We start from the raw sequence: 14,445 nt of genomic DNA on the forward strand, positions 1-14,445 counted from the left end.
AAGCCCGGCCTTCCTCGCGGCGCAGCCCGGAGGCCCGAGCGGTGGCCCGGCGGCCACGGGAACGTGAGGGGCACGAGCTGGCCTGGGCCTGCGTGGCGGCTGACCCTCGCACGGGCGGGCGGGCGGGCGACTGCTGGGCGCCTCTCCGCAGAAGCGCCATCCAGCCAGCGGCCCGTGCCTCTGGTGACAGCTGCAGACCCAGCATATGACAGCACAGTCCACGATGGCTAAGCTTTGGGGCAGCCTACTGTCCGCCAGCAGGTGAATGCGCGGGGTGACGTGGTGTTCACGCACAGTGGAGCACTGCTTGGCCACACGGGAGGACAAACGCAGTCACTTGCAGGTCAACGGATGCACCTCGAGGCCGCAGGGAAGCAAAGCGTTCCTCGGGCTGCCCTGGCCACACCCCTGCGGGGACGACCGCGGCCCTGGCCCCAGCGCTCTGGTCACAGCACTCGTGGTTACCTCATCTTCCATTCTGACTCTATTAGTGGGGCCTAGACGGCAGGCCCAGCAGGTGTTCGCTGAGGACGCCACGCCCGAGACAGAGCCGGCCAGGCACACCACACGGCACTCAACACTCTGGGCGCGCGAGCGGGAGGAAAGGAAGCACCCGGGCAGCTCCCTGGGGCGGAGACGCCCGCCCCGCCCCGGACCTCCGCGCTCCCCGCAAGCAAGCAGGGTTGTCCCAGGACGCACCACAGCCCGGCCTGCGTCCCCTCTGCATCCCTCAGCCCCTGCTGCTGGGGAGGCTGGTGTGCCGAGAGCCCTGTGCCCTTACGTGGCCCCCAGCCCCCGGGTGACCTAGGAAATCCCTGACTGCAGGACGGCAGCCCCACCGGCACCCTCACACTAGGCAGGGAGACCTGGGGGGGGGGTCCTGTAGGGTAGGGAGCCCAAGCCACTGTGGGTCACACACGACCTGAGCGGCCTTAGAAAATCTGTGCCTCTTGCCTGGAACCACACCTGTTGCCAGGAGGTCTCATGCCTCACATCAGCTGGGTGATGTTTCAGTTTGCCTGGGTGAGGATCACTGGCTCGCCCCAACCCACCCCAAGTCCCCTGCCCTGGTGCCCATGGCCTTAGCTCAGGTCCTTCAGCTTGTGACACTCTCCATCCCACTAGATCTGATGTTAGTCTTTCTTGGACTTCTGTGAGCCCAAAAGCAAACATTCCGATGCTCATGGACCAGGAACAAAAGCAGGAACAGACGCGGTGAATTTGCCCTTCCACATCTAATTGATCAAGCTATGCCAGCCCTGCAGGCATCATCTCCAGCTCAGCACAAGTCTGTCACGGTGGTGTCACCCACGTCAATGCCAGAGTGCACCTTGCCACCCTTCACGGCCGCCCAGGGCATAGAGGTCGAGGTCCACTTTGCTGCCCAGTCCCCTGCTCTGCTGACCATGATGAGGCCCCCCAAGCCTTTGAGCCTCGACTTCATGTAGCCCAGCGCCAATTCCGCAGCCTCGTCTACCGTCTTTCCTGGGAAGGATTGGGAAGGGACATGGGTCACAGTGGAAGCTGACAGAGGGGGGTCAGGCGGGGAGCACCCCGAGTAGTGTCACTACCAGGGAGAGAGGTTCCCCCCGCCTCCCACCAGCCGATGCAGTGTCCCAGGGGCCCGGGGGTGGCCTGCCCACCTTGCTCCAGGTGGAAGAGTGCAAGCCGGGCCAGGTTCACCTTCAGGATGCTCTCGCCATGCCCTGTGGTTGACACCGCTCCAATGCAGTTGTCGGCGTAGCCTCCGGACCCTATCACAAAGGGAATGAGTTCAGGGGACCTAAAGCGAACCCCAGTGTGCTGGATGTGGGCCAGGCTCAGGCTCAGCACCTTGACCCTGGATGCCAGAGGAGGAAGAGAAGCTGGAGGAAAATCCTGGCCAGCAGGATGGATGGAGCCCGAGGGCAGGGGACCACTCGGCTGGAGCACCTGGGACAGCCCCTCCTTGCCCCTGAGGTGACTCATGCACCCATGTGCACCTATGGCCCAGGACACCTGCCTGCCCTGTCTAGTTCATCAGAAAGGCCACACACCAAGACAGCTGGGGAACACTGCTACTCTTGTCGTGGCCACGTCTGAGCGTCCCCAAGTCTGGAGCCTTATGAGCTGGGAGTTTTGGAAGGCCACTGGGTCATGAGGTTCTTAGAGGAGATCAGCCCAGGCATGAGGTCATCATCAGAGTGTGATCCGGGGGTTTAGGGTTACTGTTGGGGCAGTTTGCCTCCTGTCCTGTCCTGGCCACACAGAGTGTGTGACCTGGCTGAGGGCCTTGAGGACCAAGGCTGGGCGGGGCTCAGGGAGCTGCCAATGTGGCCTGTGGCAGAGCCAGGGTGTTGTGGGCAGGCATGGCAGAGCGGATTCTGTGGGGCTGGGGGAGGCAGGGACGTGCACTGCTGCAGGGAGGGGACCTCTGTCCCTGTCTCACTCAAGCTTCTGCTGCACGAGGAAGTGGCAGCCTGTGGGTCAGGGAGGCCCTGGCACTGGACGCAGCTGAGTCTTTGTCTCCATTCCCTCTCCGCAGGCCCAGAGGGGCCAGGCGCCTCCTGCCTGGTCGTGCCCCGGGCAGAGGTTCCACCTGAGGGAGGCACTGTGGGCCAGGGTGTCCCCCTCAAGGTCCTCTGGGCCACCACACCTGGTACAGAAGCAGGACCAGGGATTTGGGATTCTACTTTCTCCAGGGCTTCGTCCCTGAGACTGGAGTCTGTGGTGCGCTTCCAGCACTGCCCGGCCAGGTGGCAGCCGTGCCGCCACACTGCAGCCCAGGCCAGAGCTCCTGCCCTGCAGAGAGCAGCGCCAGCCCATGTCGGACATGACGGGCTTGGCCTGCAGGAGCTCAAGCTGGGCACTCAGGTCCCGCAGGAAGGAGGAGCTGCTCTTGTGGGCGGAGGCGGCAGCTCTGTCCTGCAGCTTCAGTCATCTCAGAGAGTGTGGGAATTCCCAGGGCACTCTGCAAGTCTGCACAGGGACTGTGACTGCGTCAGCAGTCACCTGGGGACATTCCCCTCTGTTCTCAGCTGTAGGGCTGTGTCTTTCTTGTGCCACTCACTCAAGGCTCACATTGCCATGTCCAGCTGCCTACTGGGGAAGGGTAAGTGAGGGCCAGCGTTGGGGGACCCGGGCTAGTCCTCTGCCAGCCTGCAGACCCCACCCGTGCTGAATGGGACACAGGTCCGCTCCACAATCTCTATTCTCTGCCCCAAGGTACCCAGATCGCAGCTTAGGAGGCACAGGACACCTGCTGGATGCCAACAACCTCTCCAGGCAGGCACTGCCCGCAATGCCCCTTGTGCCCTGCTGCACTCCAGGAGACCTGGAAACTGCCCCGCAGGGAAGGAAGGAAAGAAATGGGGAGAACAAGGGGCCCTGGTGACAGGGAGGGGAAGGGGCAGGACAGAGACGTGCTCTAATCCTACCTACGCATGGCGAGTCCCCGACGCGGCCAGTCATCTTGTTAACAATGCCCCCTGTAGAGGTGGCATAAGCCACGTTCCCTCTGCAGTCCAGGGCCACAGCACCCACGGTTCCCAAGTTCCTGCCAAAAATAACAGAAAGCAACAGGCTGAGGAGAAGAAGCGCTCCTGCCAGTGCCCGGGAGCTCACAGCCACCTTGGGGTCCTTGCTGCGTATCAACAGCGCCTGACACTGCAGGCTCTGCACCCAGGGCTGCTTCCTCCACACTCCCCACGTGCACTGCAGTGGGTTCCCCAACTCCCACCCGACAGTGCACCACAGCCACAGCCCCGCTCCGAGCTGGGGGCTTGGAGCTGTACCGTCTCTCTGTCCCCATGAAGAGCATGGGGACGGGACACACAGGAGCTCATCTCAGACTCGGGCCAGTGTGAGAATCCCTGGGGCACCTGCGCCCCACACTCTGAGGCTCCACCAGCACAAGAAGAAATCGAGGATCAAGGTTGTGGGTGTGGGGCAGGCCCAGTCTAGGGTCCTGCCCAAGTGTCCCAGATGCCCAACCGTGGCCCCCCTTGGAGCCTGCTTCCTGTGTGGGCTGTAGGGAGGACGGAGTAAGTTAATTTTTCCCTTGACATTTATTATGAACTTTTGAGTAAAAGGTGGGGTCACTTTGTGCCAAAACCCATCCTGCTCCCCAGCCCCAAGGGACTGTCCTGTGTGCTAGGTCCCAGTGGGAAATGACAGGAACACAGGCCCTTCTCCAATGGAACCAGAAAGCTTCAGAGGGCAAAACACAGAAGAAAACAGAAGAGAGGAGACCAACACATCAGGCGAGCAGCATCGGGTCAGCTGGGGCAGAGACCCTGCAGAAGGGAGGGCATCCCAGCGGGCAGCAGACACTCTGAGCCCATGCAATCCTGGGGCCACTGCATGTGGAGCTGGCTAAGGCTAGTGGCAGCAGGAGGTCAGAGTGTGGCCAGCGTCACATCACCGAGGATGTCACAGTGTGTGGCCCACACACCCACGACAGCCCGGCCTTGCACATGCCATCCTAGCTCAGAGCTCAGGTGTCCCTTCCCCCTCAACAGAACAGGAACTCATATGATTATCTGAGCTGAGAATCAGAACATTCTAGATTGGGTTTTAAAAATAATCATTATTAAATAAAAATCATTCTTGAGTGAATCCGACTTATACACAATTGTCTTGGAATGGAACTTGTTTGCTAGTCAGGTAGTCCGTGTATATACAAAAGAATAAAAACCATCCCAAGTATACTACCAATTATACTACTAATTTCTTTCAAAAAAAGAAAAATACAGGGGTGGGGAGATGACTCAGTAGAATAAGCACTTCCCTGGCAAGCACAAGGGCCTGAGTTCAATCCCCGGTTCTGCCAAAAAATTTTTAAAAATTAAAAAAAGAAAAATACAAGAACCAAGCCCCCAACACCACAGTAATTGACAAACTCCTGGTCATTAAATAACACACTCCAGAATATTCAATGGATCACAGAAGAAATCAAGAAAGAAACCAATTCCCAGAGTCAAATGATAACGCCAGTGCATACCAGAATCTAGAAGAAACGTTGGGAACAGTACTAAGAGAGAGGTTCACTGCTGAATGTTCATGTTAGCAGAACAGACTGAACTCAAATGCTCTAAAGATATACCTCCTACAGGGACAAGAGAAGCTCAAAACTCAGCGTAGTGCAAGGATTGACATCATGACAGCAGAAGTTAATTAAACGAGCACACGGACCTGGGTCCAATCCCTGGTACCACAGGCCATTCTGGCCCTGGAACCCTGGTGCGCCACGCTGGCCCCTGAAACCAGGCGTGGTGGCACATGCCTGTTACCCAGCACTGGGGAGCTCAGACAGGAGGGTCACTGCGAGTCTGAATTACATGAGACCCTGTACCAAATCAATAAATAAAAGGTTGGTTTTTTTTTAATGGGGGAAAAAAAAGGGCCAGCCAAATAGCTCAGCAGATTAAAGTGCCTGCAAGCTGGCGCAGGGGCTGGGAGTTCGATCCCTGGGCCTGCTGTGCCAGCCCCACACCCAAGGCACGCTGAGACAGAACTGAGACTGGCTGTGGTGGTGCGCGCCTGTAATCCCAGCTCTTGGAAGGCTGTAAGCAGGTGGATCACTACGAGTCTGATCTAGTAGTGAGACCCTGAACACCCTGGAGACGCTTCCCTAAAATAAAAAGAAAAAAGAAGAAGGCAAAAATACAATGGACACTGCTGAAATTTAGTAACTATGAAAAACTGCACTACAACAAATTGAACACTCTGGAGGGACAAATCCCTAGATACACATGATGCGCCAAAACTGAACCAAGGCGCATCTGAGACTCTTGAGACAGGCAGGGCAGCTGAGGCAGGAATTAAAGCCCTGCCAAACAAGAGAATCCCAGGACCTGATAGATCACCCCTGAGCTCGACAAGGACGTTGGGGAAGATGTAACACCAGTACTCCTTAAATGAAAGGAGCAAGTAATACTTCCGAACTCATTTCAGAAGGCAGCAAATCTACTTGACTCTAAAACCAGACAAGGTCCCGGCTGAGACAAGAAACTGCGGGCCGATGTCCTTAACAAGCACAGATGCAAAAATCCTCAAGAGACTGGCAAAGAGCATCGAGGAAATCGTGACCAAGTAGGCTCCAGCTAAGGGCAAGGATGGTTCAACATCCATCCATGAAATACACCACATAAACACAAGGAAAGAAACCACAGGCTCATCACTAACAGATGTTGACAAGGCCTTCAACAAAATCCAACATCCATTCTGGATAAAAACCCTAAAGAAAATAGATATAGCAGGACCTTACCCCAATCTGATAAAAGTTATTTATGACCAACCTACTGCCAACACCATATTAAATGTAGAAAAACCGAAATTTTTCCCTTTAGAATCAGAAGAGGGCTGGGGAGATAGCTCAGTGGTCTAAGTGCCTGCCTGGCAAGTGCAAGGACCTGGGTTTGATTCCTGGTACTGCATACTGTGCCAGCCCTAGAACCCAGGCCCAGCCCCAACTGGGCGTGTGGCGCACACCTATAATCCCAGTGCTGGGGAGGCTGAGACAGGAGGATCACTACAAGTCTGAGCTGTGTAGTGAGACCCTGAATGAAAAGAATAAAAATAAATAAAATCAGAAGAAAAGGGATAGGCACAGGGTTAGTAAAGGAGACAGCAAGCTGTCATTGTTTGTCAATGACATGCTCCCTCCCTCGGAGAGAAGAACCAAAACAGTCCACCAAAGGATTCCTAGAATTCAACACATTAAGTAGGATACAAAATCACTGCACGTGGGCTGGGGAGAGAGCTCAGAAGAATAAGTATTTGCCTGGCGAGCACAAGGTCCCAAGTTCAAGTACCAGTACAAAAAAAAAAAAAAAAAAGCAGTGTATCAATAACCAGGAGCCTTCCTATACACGGATAATGGATCCACCCAGAAAAAGTTAAGAAAATGATATTATTCATGATAGTTACAAGAACACTTTAGTACTTAGGATTTAATTCAGCCAAGAAAGCAAAAGACCTCTATAATAAAAATTCTGGTGCTCTGAAAAAGGAAACCAAAACGGACACCTAAAATGGAAAGATGAGCCATATGTGGCACACACGCCTGCAATCTCAGCACTTGAGAGGCTGAGGCAGGAGGATCACTGTAAGTTCGAGGCCAGCTTCAGCTACATAGTGAGACTCTATCTCAAAAACCAAAACCAAAAACAAAGAAAAAGGGAGATACACTCTGTCCCTGGGCAAGCAGAACCACTATGTCAAGACGGGCATACTTTCACAATTGATACAGAAACTTGCTGTAATCCTGCTCACAGCACCAACAGGATTTCTCACAGAACGAGAGAAAATAATGCTAAATTCATATGGAACAAGAGAAAACCCACAATAACCGAAGCAGTCTGGGTACCGCACAGCAGGAGGCGCCATGATCCTGGGTTTCAAGTTACATTACCAAGCTACGGCGATAAACAGCATGGTCTGGCACAAGAACAACTGTGGCTCAACGGAAGGGAGCAGAGGACGCAGGAGCCACTCGGCGCATTCAGCTATCTGTTCTTCGCCAAATGGGACAACAACATGCTGGCGCAAGGATCACCTCTTCAGGGAAAGGTGCTAGGACAGCTGGCTGTCTGCACGCAGAAGGCTGAATCTGGATCCACATGCGTCTCACCAGGCACTCAACTAACATCAACTGGATCAAAGACATAAACGTTAAGCAGTCTGTTGGAAGACAGAGCAGGTAACCTCTTGGCAGCACAGCACGGGCAAGGACTTTCCGACCAGAATCCCAGCTGTGCGAGGGTTCAAGCTGGATTACATCAAATCAAAATGCTCGTGCTCAGCAAGCGGAGCAGCCACCACGCGAGGTGGCGGCCCGAGAACGGGCCAAGCCCTTTGCCACCCTCGGACGGGGCCGACGTCCAGCACGTAAGAAGAGCTCCAAAGAGCTGGACCTCAGAAAAGGGACCAATGCAAAAATGGGTACCCCTAAACGGCCAGACCTCTCTGAGGAAAACAAAACAGAAACAGTCTGCAACGATGCTGAACATCTGCGGCAGCAGAGAATGCAAATGGTCCCAAGTGGGGCAGGCTTGTGCTGGGGCACAAGAAGGATCGCTCCTGGTCACTCTGGGCTCCCGAGTGACTACGCCACAACCAAGGAGAGGAGGAACGCAATCCAAAGGCAGGAGCTTGCCCAGGACTCGGTCAGCACGAACACCTGAGGAAGCAGCAGGCACATGTGGCTTCATGCCAGAGCGCTCTCCAGTGACCCCACGCAGCGGAGAGCACTGTGGGCTGGCTGCCGTTACCACACGAAGGAGCCAGGACCGAGGGCCAACTGGGGGCCAGCGGAGCAGCTGCTGTGGCTGCTGGGCTTGAAATCCACAAGAAATGGACACAACCAGGTAGCGTGCGCCACATGTCCCCCATGACCTCCTGGAACCAGGGGCTGCTCACGTGGGGCAGTCAGGGCTTGCGGTGCCTTTCTCTCGCCTCTCCTTCTCCAGATGTCTTCTGCTCCTCTCCGTCACGAGCTGCTCCCCAGGAATCTCCGGGACCCCCATGTCTGCTGCAAATTTGGCTGCACCTCTGTCAGTCAGAAAGCAGTGTGGGGTCTGACAAGAGAGCAAAGGAAAATAGAGAGGTTTCCTTTTTGGTAAAATTTTATTTTATTTTTTATTTTATTATTTATTTTATTTTATTTTTTTATTTTATTTTATTTTTTGAGGCAGGATCTCTCTAAGTTTCCTGGGGTGGTGGTGAAATTGCGATCCTCCTGCCTCAGCCCAGAGCAGCTGGGATTACAGGACCTTGCCCGCACAGCGCCTGGGCTGAAAAGATTCTCATCTTGTTCTCTGTCGCCACTGCGTGCAACAAAGGGCCGCAGACGCCAATCCCACTGGCACAGAAAGCGACGTGAGCCAGAAGCCCACTGTCCCCGGGGAGCAAGGACCCACGAGCAGAGCCCAAGGGAGCGTCGGCAAGCCAGATGCAGGGAATGAGTCCTGGGGGCACCCTGTCTTTGCTCCTTTACCGAGACACTACCAACCAGTGATATGTACACTTATACTTCGGTGCCCACCAGAAGGCGATGGAAATAGCTCATTTACACCAGATTAGTGACGCGCCCTCCTTAGCCTGTTTTTAGCCCTCAGTAAATGTGAGAAGTGTCCACGGTTAGGGACTGTGCTGGTGAGTCGTTGGCTATGTTAATCCAGTCTGCCCATCATTTCTGTGGGCTCTGACTGACTTCATATAACACACTGGCCGGGGTTACCTTTCCTCCTTGTGCTGGGGACCAGATTAGGGCTTCATGCACGGAGGCACACACCCTACCCCTGGGGGGTGCTCCCCACGCCTGTTTTTCTGAAAGCTGAAGAGCCTGGCTGAGCTCTTCCATTTTCATCAAAGACCCGACTGACAGAAGAGTACTAGGGCTGTGACTCACACCAAACCTAAGGTCTAGAAATCTTAACTCTTGAGGGAGAAGGATTGTAATTTCTGGACTTATTTTTAAATTCTTTTTTTTTTTTTTTTTTTTTTTTTTTTTTTTTTTTTTTTTTTTTTGTTATTTGGTCCAGGGTCTCACTATACAGCTCAGACTCAGTGATCCTCCTGCCTTGGCCTCCCCAGTGCTGGGATTACAGGTGTGGGTCACCATGACACGTCATCATGTCATGCCCAGACACGGCATGTGATGTCGGGGTCAAACCCAAGTCCTTGCTGGCTATCTCCCCTGCCTTCTTTTTTTGACACAGGGTTTTGCTATGCAATTCAAGCTGGTATTGAACTCACTATGTAGCCCAGGCTGGCCTTGAAATCACAGTGATCCTCCTGTCTCTGAATCCCTGGTGCTGAGATTAATTAGGTGTGTGCCAGCAAGCCTGGGTGTCTGGCAAGTTTTTTTTCTTTCCTTAATGTATTTAGTACAGGGTCTACAGGGTCTCACCATGTAGATCGGACTCATAGTGATCCTCTTGTTTTCAGCCTCCCAAGCGCTAGGATTACAGGCGTGCGCCACCAGGCCCAGTCTCAATCACCATCACAGGGTGCCCCAGGGGTGGGGCTGGCACCGCAGGTCAGGGGATCAAACCCCAGTCCCTGCGTCTGCCTAAGCAGGCGCCTTAATCTGCTGAGCTATCTGGCCAGCCCTGGCAAGTTTGCAATATCCCATCTCAAAATAAAAAATGGTTTGTGGATGTAGTCCCGGTTCAACCCCAAGTATTGCAAAATACACAAACAAAAAGCAAAACCAGAAAACATAATGGTTCTTATTTAACAAGTGCTACAGTATGTGCTCAGTGCGCATGTGCTGTGTCATGCGCAGGACACTGCAGGCTGAAGAGGCACACACAGCTGGCAGAGTCCCACGTGTCACGTGATTTCAAGGCAGGGCTCAGCACCCTGCCGAGGCCAACTGTGGCTGTCTGAGGCTCGGGCAGCGGGGCTGCTGTGCCTGCTTCTCACAGGCCGTGACCTCGGGGTTTCCCGGGTGGCAGCCTTGCCAGCCCGAAGCCCAGCAGGACCCCCACCCCCACCCCCAGGAGCACATTGCGGGCACACACACCTTGTCCATGACCAGCCGCGCCAGCTTGATGGGGTTTGCAATGCAGCGCACGGCGGACACGGCTCCCGCGCCCAGGTCTCTGCCATCCATGATGCTGGCGTCCATCTCCACGTCTCCATCTGCTGTCAGCACGGAGCCGCAGCCTGCACCAAGGCAGAGTTGGGACGCAGGGACGCAGAACTGAGAGACGCTGCGGCTGCTCCTCTAATGAAGCCCCTTCACGTGCTATCCCACTGCCGCAGGGACCCTTGAGCCTCAGATCTGACTGGGCGCCCGAAGGCTTGGAGGAGGCCGGGGCTGGCAGCCAGGTCCCAGGGCGCGAGGGGGTGCACTGCACGGCTGCTGTGGGTTCGGATCCACTCCTGGGAGTGAGCTGACTGTGCCTGTGCCTGGTCTCCCCGGCCTCTGCTCTCCTCCAGCCACAGGCCACCTGCAGGAGCCCTGTCTGGAACCTCCACGGCACGGCTCCACAGACTCCTGCTTCGCTTTGCTTTCTTTTCTTCCCTCCGTCCTTCCTTCCCAACACCCCTTTCTTTCTTTCTTTCTTTCCCACTCTTGTCTCTCCGTGGAGCTGGGGATGGAATGCACACACCAGGCGAACACCAGCACGGAGCCGTGCTCCTGGCCCTGCTTGCCTTCTCAGCACCCAAGTCGGTCATTTTATAGTTGCAGTACGGGCAGGCTAAGAGCACCTGTGGCCTCTGGGATAAGCAGCCCTCAGTCCGCTGACCTGGCCCCAGATCTCGCCCTCCAGCTGGGCTCCTCTCCATGGCCCTTCTCACAGAGCTGCCAGGTCTCCCTGGCCACACCCCAGCTCCTGCTGCCTGCACCTTTGCCGTGTGCTCTGCTCCCCTCAAGCCCGGCTCCCCGCTTTCCTACCACCTGCACAGTGCACAGCCCTGGCTCTGGGGCTGTTAACCTCTGTGCCTCTGGTTCCTACATTCACTTGCTTCATCCTGGCAGGTCAGACTCAGAGCAGAGCCTGGTGGGTGGGTTGGAAGGCACACCGATAGATTTAGGATAGTTCTGGGAGTGGCTGAATGGACTGGCTGAGGGCAGAAGCCCCACCCTGTGTCTGTTCCATCACCAATAAGCTTGTAGCCTGGATGTAATATAAAGGGAAAAGCAGCCTCTCGCTGCTTCCTGCGGACCCTGCCACAAACTCCTTCAGTGATGCTGCTCTGCCTTGGAACCAGCCAACTGTGGACTCAAACATCTACAAACTTGAGCCAAATAAACCAGCCCTCCTTTAGTTTCTGGATTGTGGGCATTTTGCTCGAGCAAGGAGAAAGTACCTAGGACAGGTATCACCAAGAAACCGAGCAATTAGGCTGCAGGGAATAAGGAGTACTCCTATACTCCCACGGTGCGGGTGTGAACTAATACAGCCACTGTGAAGCTCAGCATGGAGTCCTCAAAAACTGAAGTGTAGGGGCCGGGGAGATGGCTCAGTGGAATAAGCGCTTCTCTGGCAAGTGCAAGGGCCTGAGAGTTCAATCCCCAGTTCTGCCAAAAAAAAAAAAAAAAAAAAACAAACAAACAAACAAACAACAACAACAACAAAAAAAACCTGATGGGGCTGGTGAGATGGCTCAGTGGTCTAAAGCACCTACTTAGTACAAGCTTAGCTAAGCAAAAACACAGGGACCGCGGTTCAATCCCCCAGCACCACATGCCAGCCAGCCCCGCCCCCCGGTGGGCTGAGCTGGCCACACACACACACCCACACACACCCACGCACGCAATAAATTTTAAAAAAAACAAAAAAACAAAAAACCTGAATTGTAAAAATCCCACTCAACGCAATTATTCTCCTTTCGCTATTCTCCTGAAAGCGTTAGCGACATCACGGTACAATGATCCATGCAGAGCCACGTGTATAGCACTACGATTCATAATTGCTAACTGTCACAAACTTGCTGTCCATCCACAGATGAACGGATAAACGTTCCACTTACACGCAGTGGAGTGGAATTCTGAAACAAAGGAGGATACAACTGAATCATCTGTAGGAGAATGGATGCACCTGGAGGCCAGACTCCTAAGTGACGCAAATCAGACACACAAGCTCAAATATGGCATGCTTTCTCTTATATAAGAACCCCAAGGTGTAAATTAAGAGCTCAGTAAAAGAAGACACATCTTTTGCTACAGGGAAGCAGATCTAAAGTTGGAGAGGTGTAGAAGGGAGGGGCAAAAAGAGGGGTGATACACGCTGCGTGCCAACGCCGAGGAGGCACACGGTGCAACAGGACCAAGTCTCCCCGCGCCCGCCGCCCACCTGCGTTGAACTCGGCGTCGTCCTCCAGCGCCGCCACCGCCGCCTCCACGGCGTCCACGGCGCTGCCCCCGGCCCTGAGCACGCCGTGGCCCAGCGAGGCCGCCCGGATCACGCCCTGGCGCACGCGCTGCCGGCGCTCGCACGAGATGCAGCTGGCGCCGCCGCCGTGGACCACGAGCACCGGCTCCATGTCTCCAGGCTACGGGTGAGCAGGGACTGGAGGGTGGCCAGGCTGGGGAGCCCGGCCGCGCCTCCAGGGCAGGGGCTGGGCCACAGGGCGCGCCCCGCCCTCAGCCCGGGGACGAAGGCGGCCTGCCGACTCCGCTCCGCCCGGCCCGACCCGACGCCACAAGCCGCGGACACCCGGGACCTCCGAGTCCTGCCCACCGGCCTCCGCTTCCCGGGCGCTTCCCAGCCCGTCAGGGTCCCAGTCCCGGCCCCGGTCTGCCCGGCCACGAGCTGCACCCACTCAGCTGGTCCTGCAACCCTGCGCGGCTGGAGCGAGCGCAGCCCTGAGGCGGCTCAGCTAACCGCCGCACCAACGTCCCGGCCGGCCGCCGGCGCACGCCTGCGCACTGCGCGGCGCTGGAAGCCCCGGAGACCACGCCCGGCCCCGCCCACTCCGCAGTCCTGTCTCGGCGCGCCACGCCCATCGTAGACCCGCCCGGAACCCCGCCCATCGTGACCACGCCCACACGTCTCGCCTCGCGGGTCCCGCCCTCACGACTCGCTCTGGAGCCCCGCCCCCAGCTGGCAGCCCTGGGGAGCCCCGCCCCATCCCAATTTTGAGGGTTGTGGTATAGAGTACAAACGTGTATCAAAAGATTTTCAGACTGGAAAAATAAAGTCTGCTTCTATTTTTCTTTTTGAGACAGGGCTTTACTATCTAGTTCAAGCCGGCCTTGAGCTCACTTTGCAGCCTCCGATTCGAGGATCCTCTGCCCCAGCCTCCCAGGGCTGAGGCTGCAGCCGCGCACCACCATGCCTGAACGAAGTTTGCTTACTTACCGATGTTTTAAAATTTAATTTCCAGCATGGCTTCAACATCCTTTCAAAACAAAACAACAAACTAAAAATTATGTCAGAAGGAAAATGTTCAACAAAATTTTTGTTGAGCTATATCATAAGGCACATGCTTGTTGTAGGGAAATTATGTCAATTTTAAAAATTCACAATTTGCAAAAATATGGTATGTAAGAACTCGTTGCTGGGTTGGGGATCTGGCTCAGTGCTGCTGCTCCTGCCTGGCTAGTGCAAAGGCCCGAGTTTGATTCTTGGTACCAGAAACCAAAACCACACAAGAGCTTATTGCCACATTCGACGGAGATCATGGAATGTTTTGAAAGACAAAAAGTGGAACTGAAAAAAGATCTGTCATCTCAACAGTTTTTAAAGAAATTTCATCTCAAATGGACTCATGTATGGTAACAGATGAATGTATGATAACAAATCTTTTTGTTCATCCTTTTTTATAACAAATCTGATTGAAGAAAGTAAAAAATCACCTAAGGATGGTGAATTCATCTCTGTGGGGGTCACGTGAAGTTTCCAAAAAGGGAGCATTCAGTGGGTGTGTAACACCCACGTTTAACTTTTAGAAGTATTTCTACTGATGAATTATTTATTTTAATTTATTAATTTTATTATATGATAC

General features: G+C 54.7%; 1 protein-coding gene across 1 annotated transcript; it reads right to left on the bottom strand.

Annotated features, from left to right (window-relative positions):
* Positions 1-592: 592 nt before the first annotated feature.
* Positions 593-13,367, bottom strand: LOC101579428 (isoaspartyl peptidase/L-asparaginase-like). The gene is made up of 6 exons (XM_004646749.2): positions 12,792-13,367; positions 10,511-10,653; positions 8,401-8,558; positions 3,417-3,535; positions 1,644-1,754; positions 593-1,485 (listed from the first exon to the last, which is right to left on the bottom strand). The coding sequence occupies exons 1-6, from the start codon at positions 12,979-12,981 to the stop codon at positions 1,280-1,282; spliced, it is 927 nt and encodes a 308-aa protein (XP_004646806.1). The 5' UTR covers positions 12,982-13,367; the 3' UTR covers positions 593-1,279.
* Positions 13,368-14,445: the final 1,078 nt, after the last annotated feature.

The sequence above is a fragment of the Octodon degus genome, unplaced genomic scaffold (genome assembly GCF_000260255.1).
Source record: "Octodon degus isolate 3935 unplaced genomic scaffold, OctDeg1.0 scaffold00279, whole genome shotgun sequence".
NCBI lineage: Eukaryota > Metazoa > Chordata > Mammalia > Rodentia > Octodontidae > Octodon > Octodon degus.

What these genes read in the sequence shown, in the direction of transcription:
- LOC101579428 (XM_004646749.2), bottom strand. Translation starts at nt 12,981, where the DNA reads ATGGAGCCGGTGCTCGTGGTCCACGGCGGCGGCGCCAGCTGCATCTCG. An exon ending in CGACGCCGAGTTCAACGCAG is followed by an intron (nt 10,654 to 12,791) that starts GTGGGCGGCGGG and finishes GCCTTGGTGCAG; the next exon opens with GCTGCGGCTCCGTGCTGACA. An exon ending in ACTCTTCCACCTGGAGCAAG is followed by an intron (nt 1,486 to 1,643) that starts GTGGGCAGGCCA and finishes AATCCTTCCCAG; the next exon opens with GAAAGACGGTAGACGAGGCT.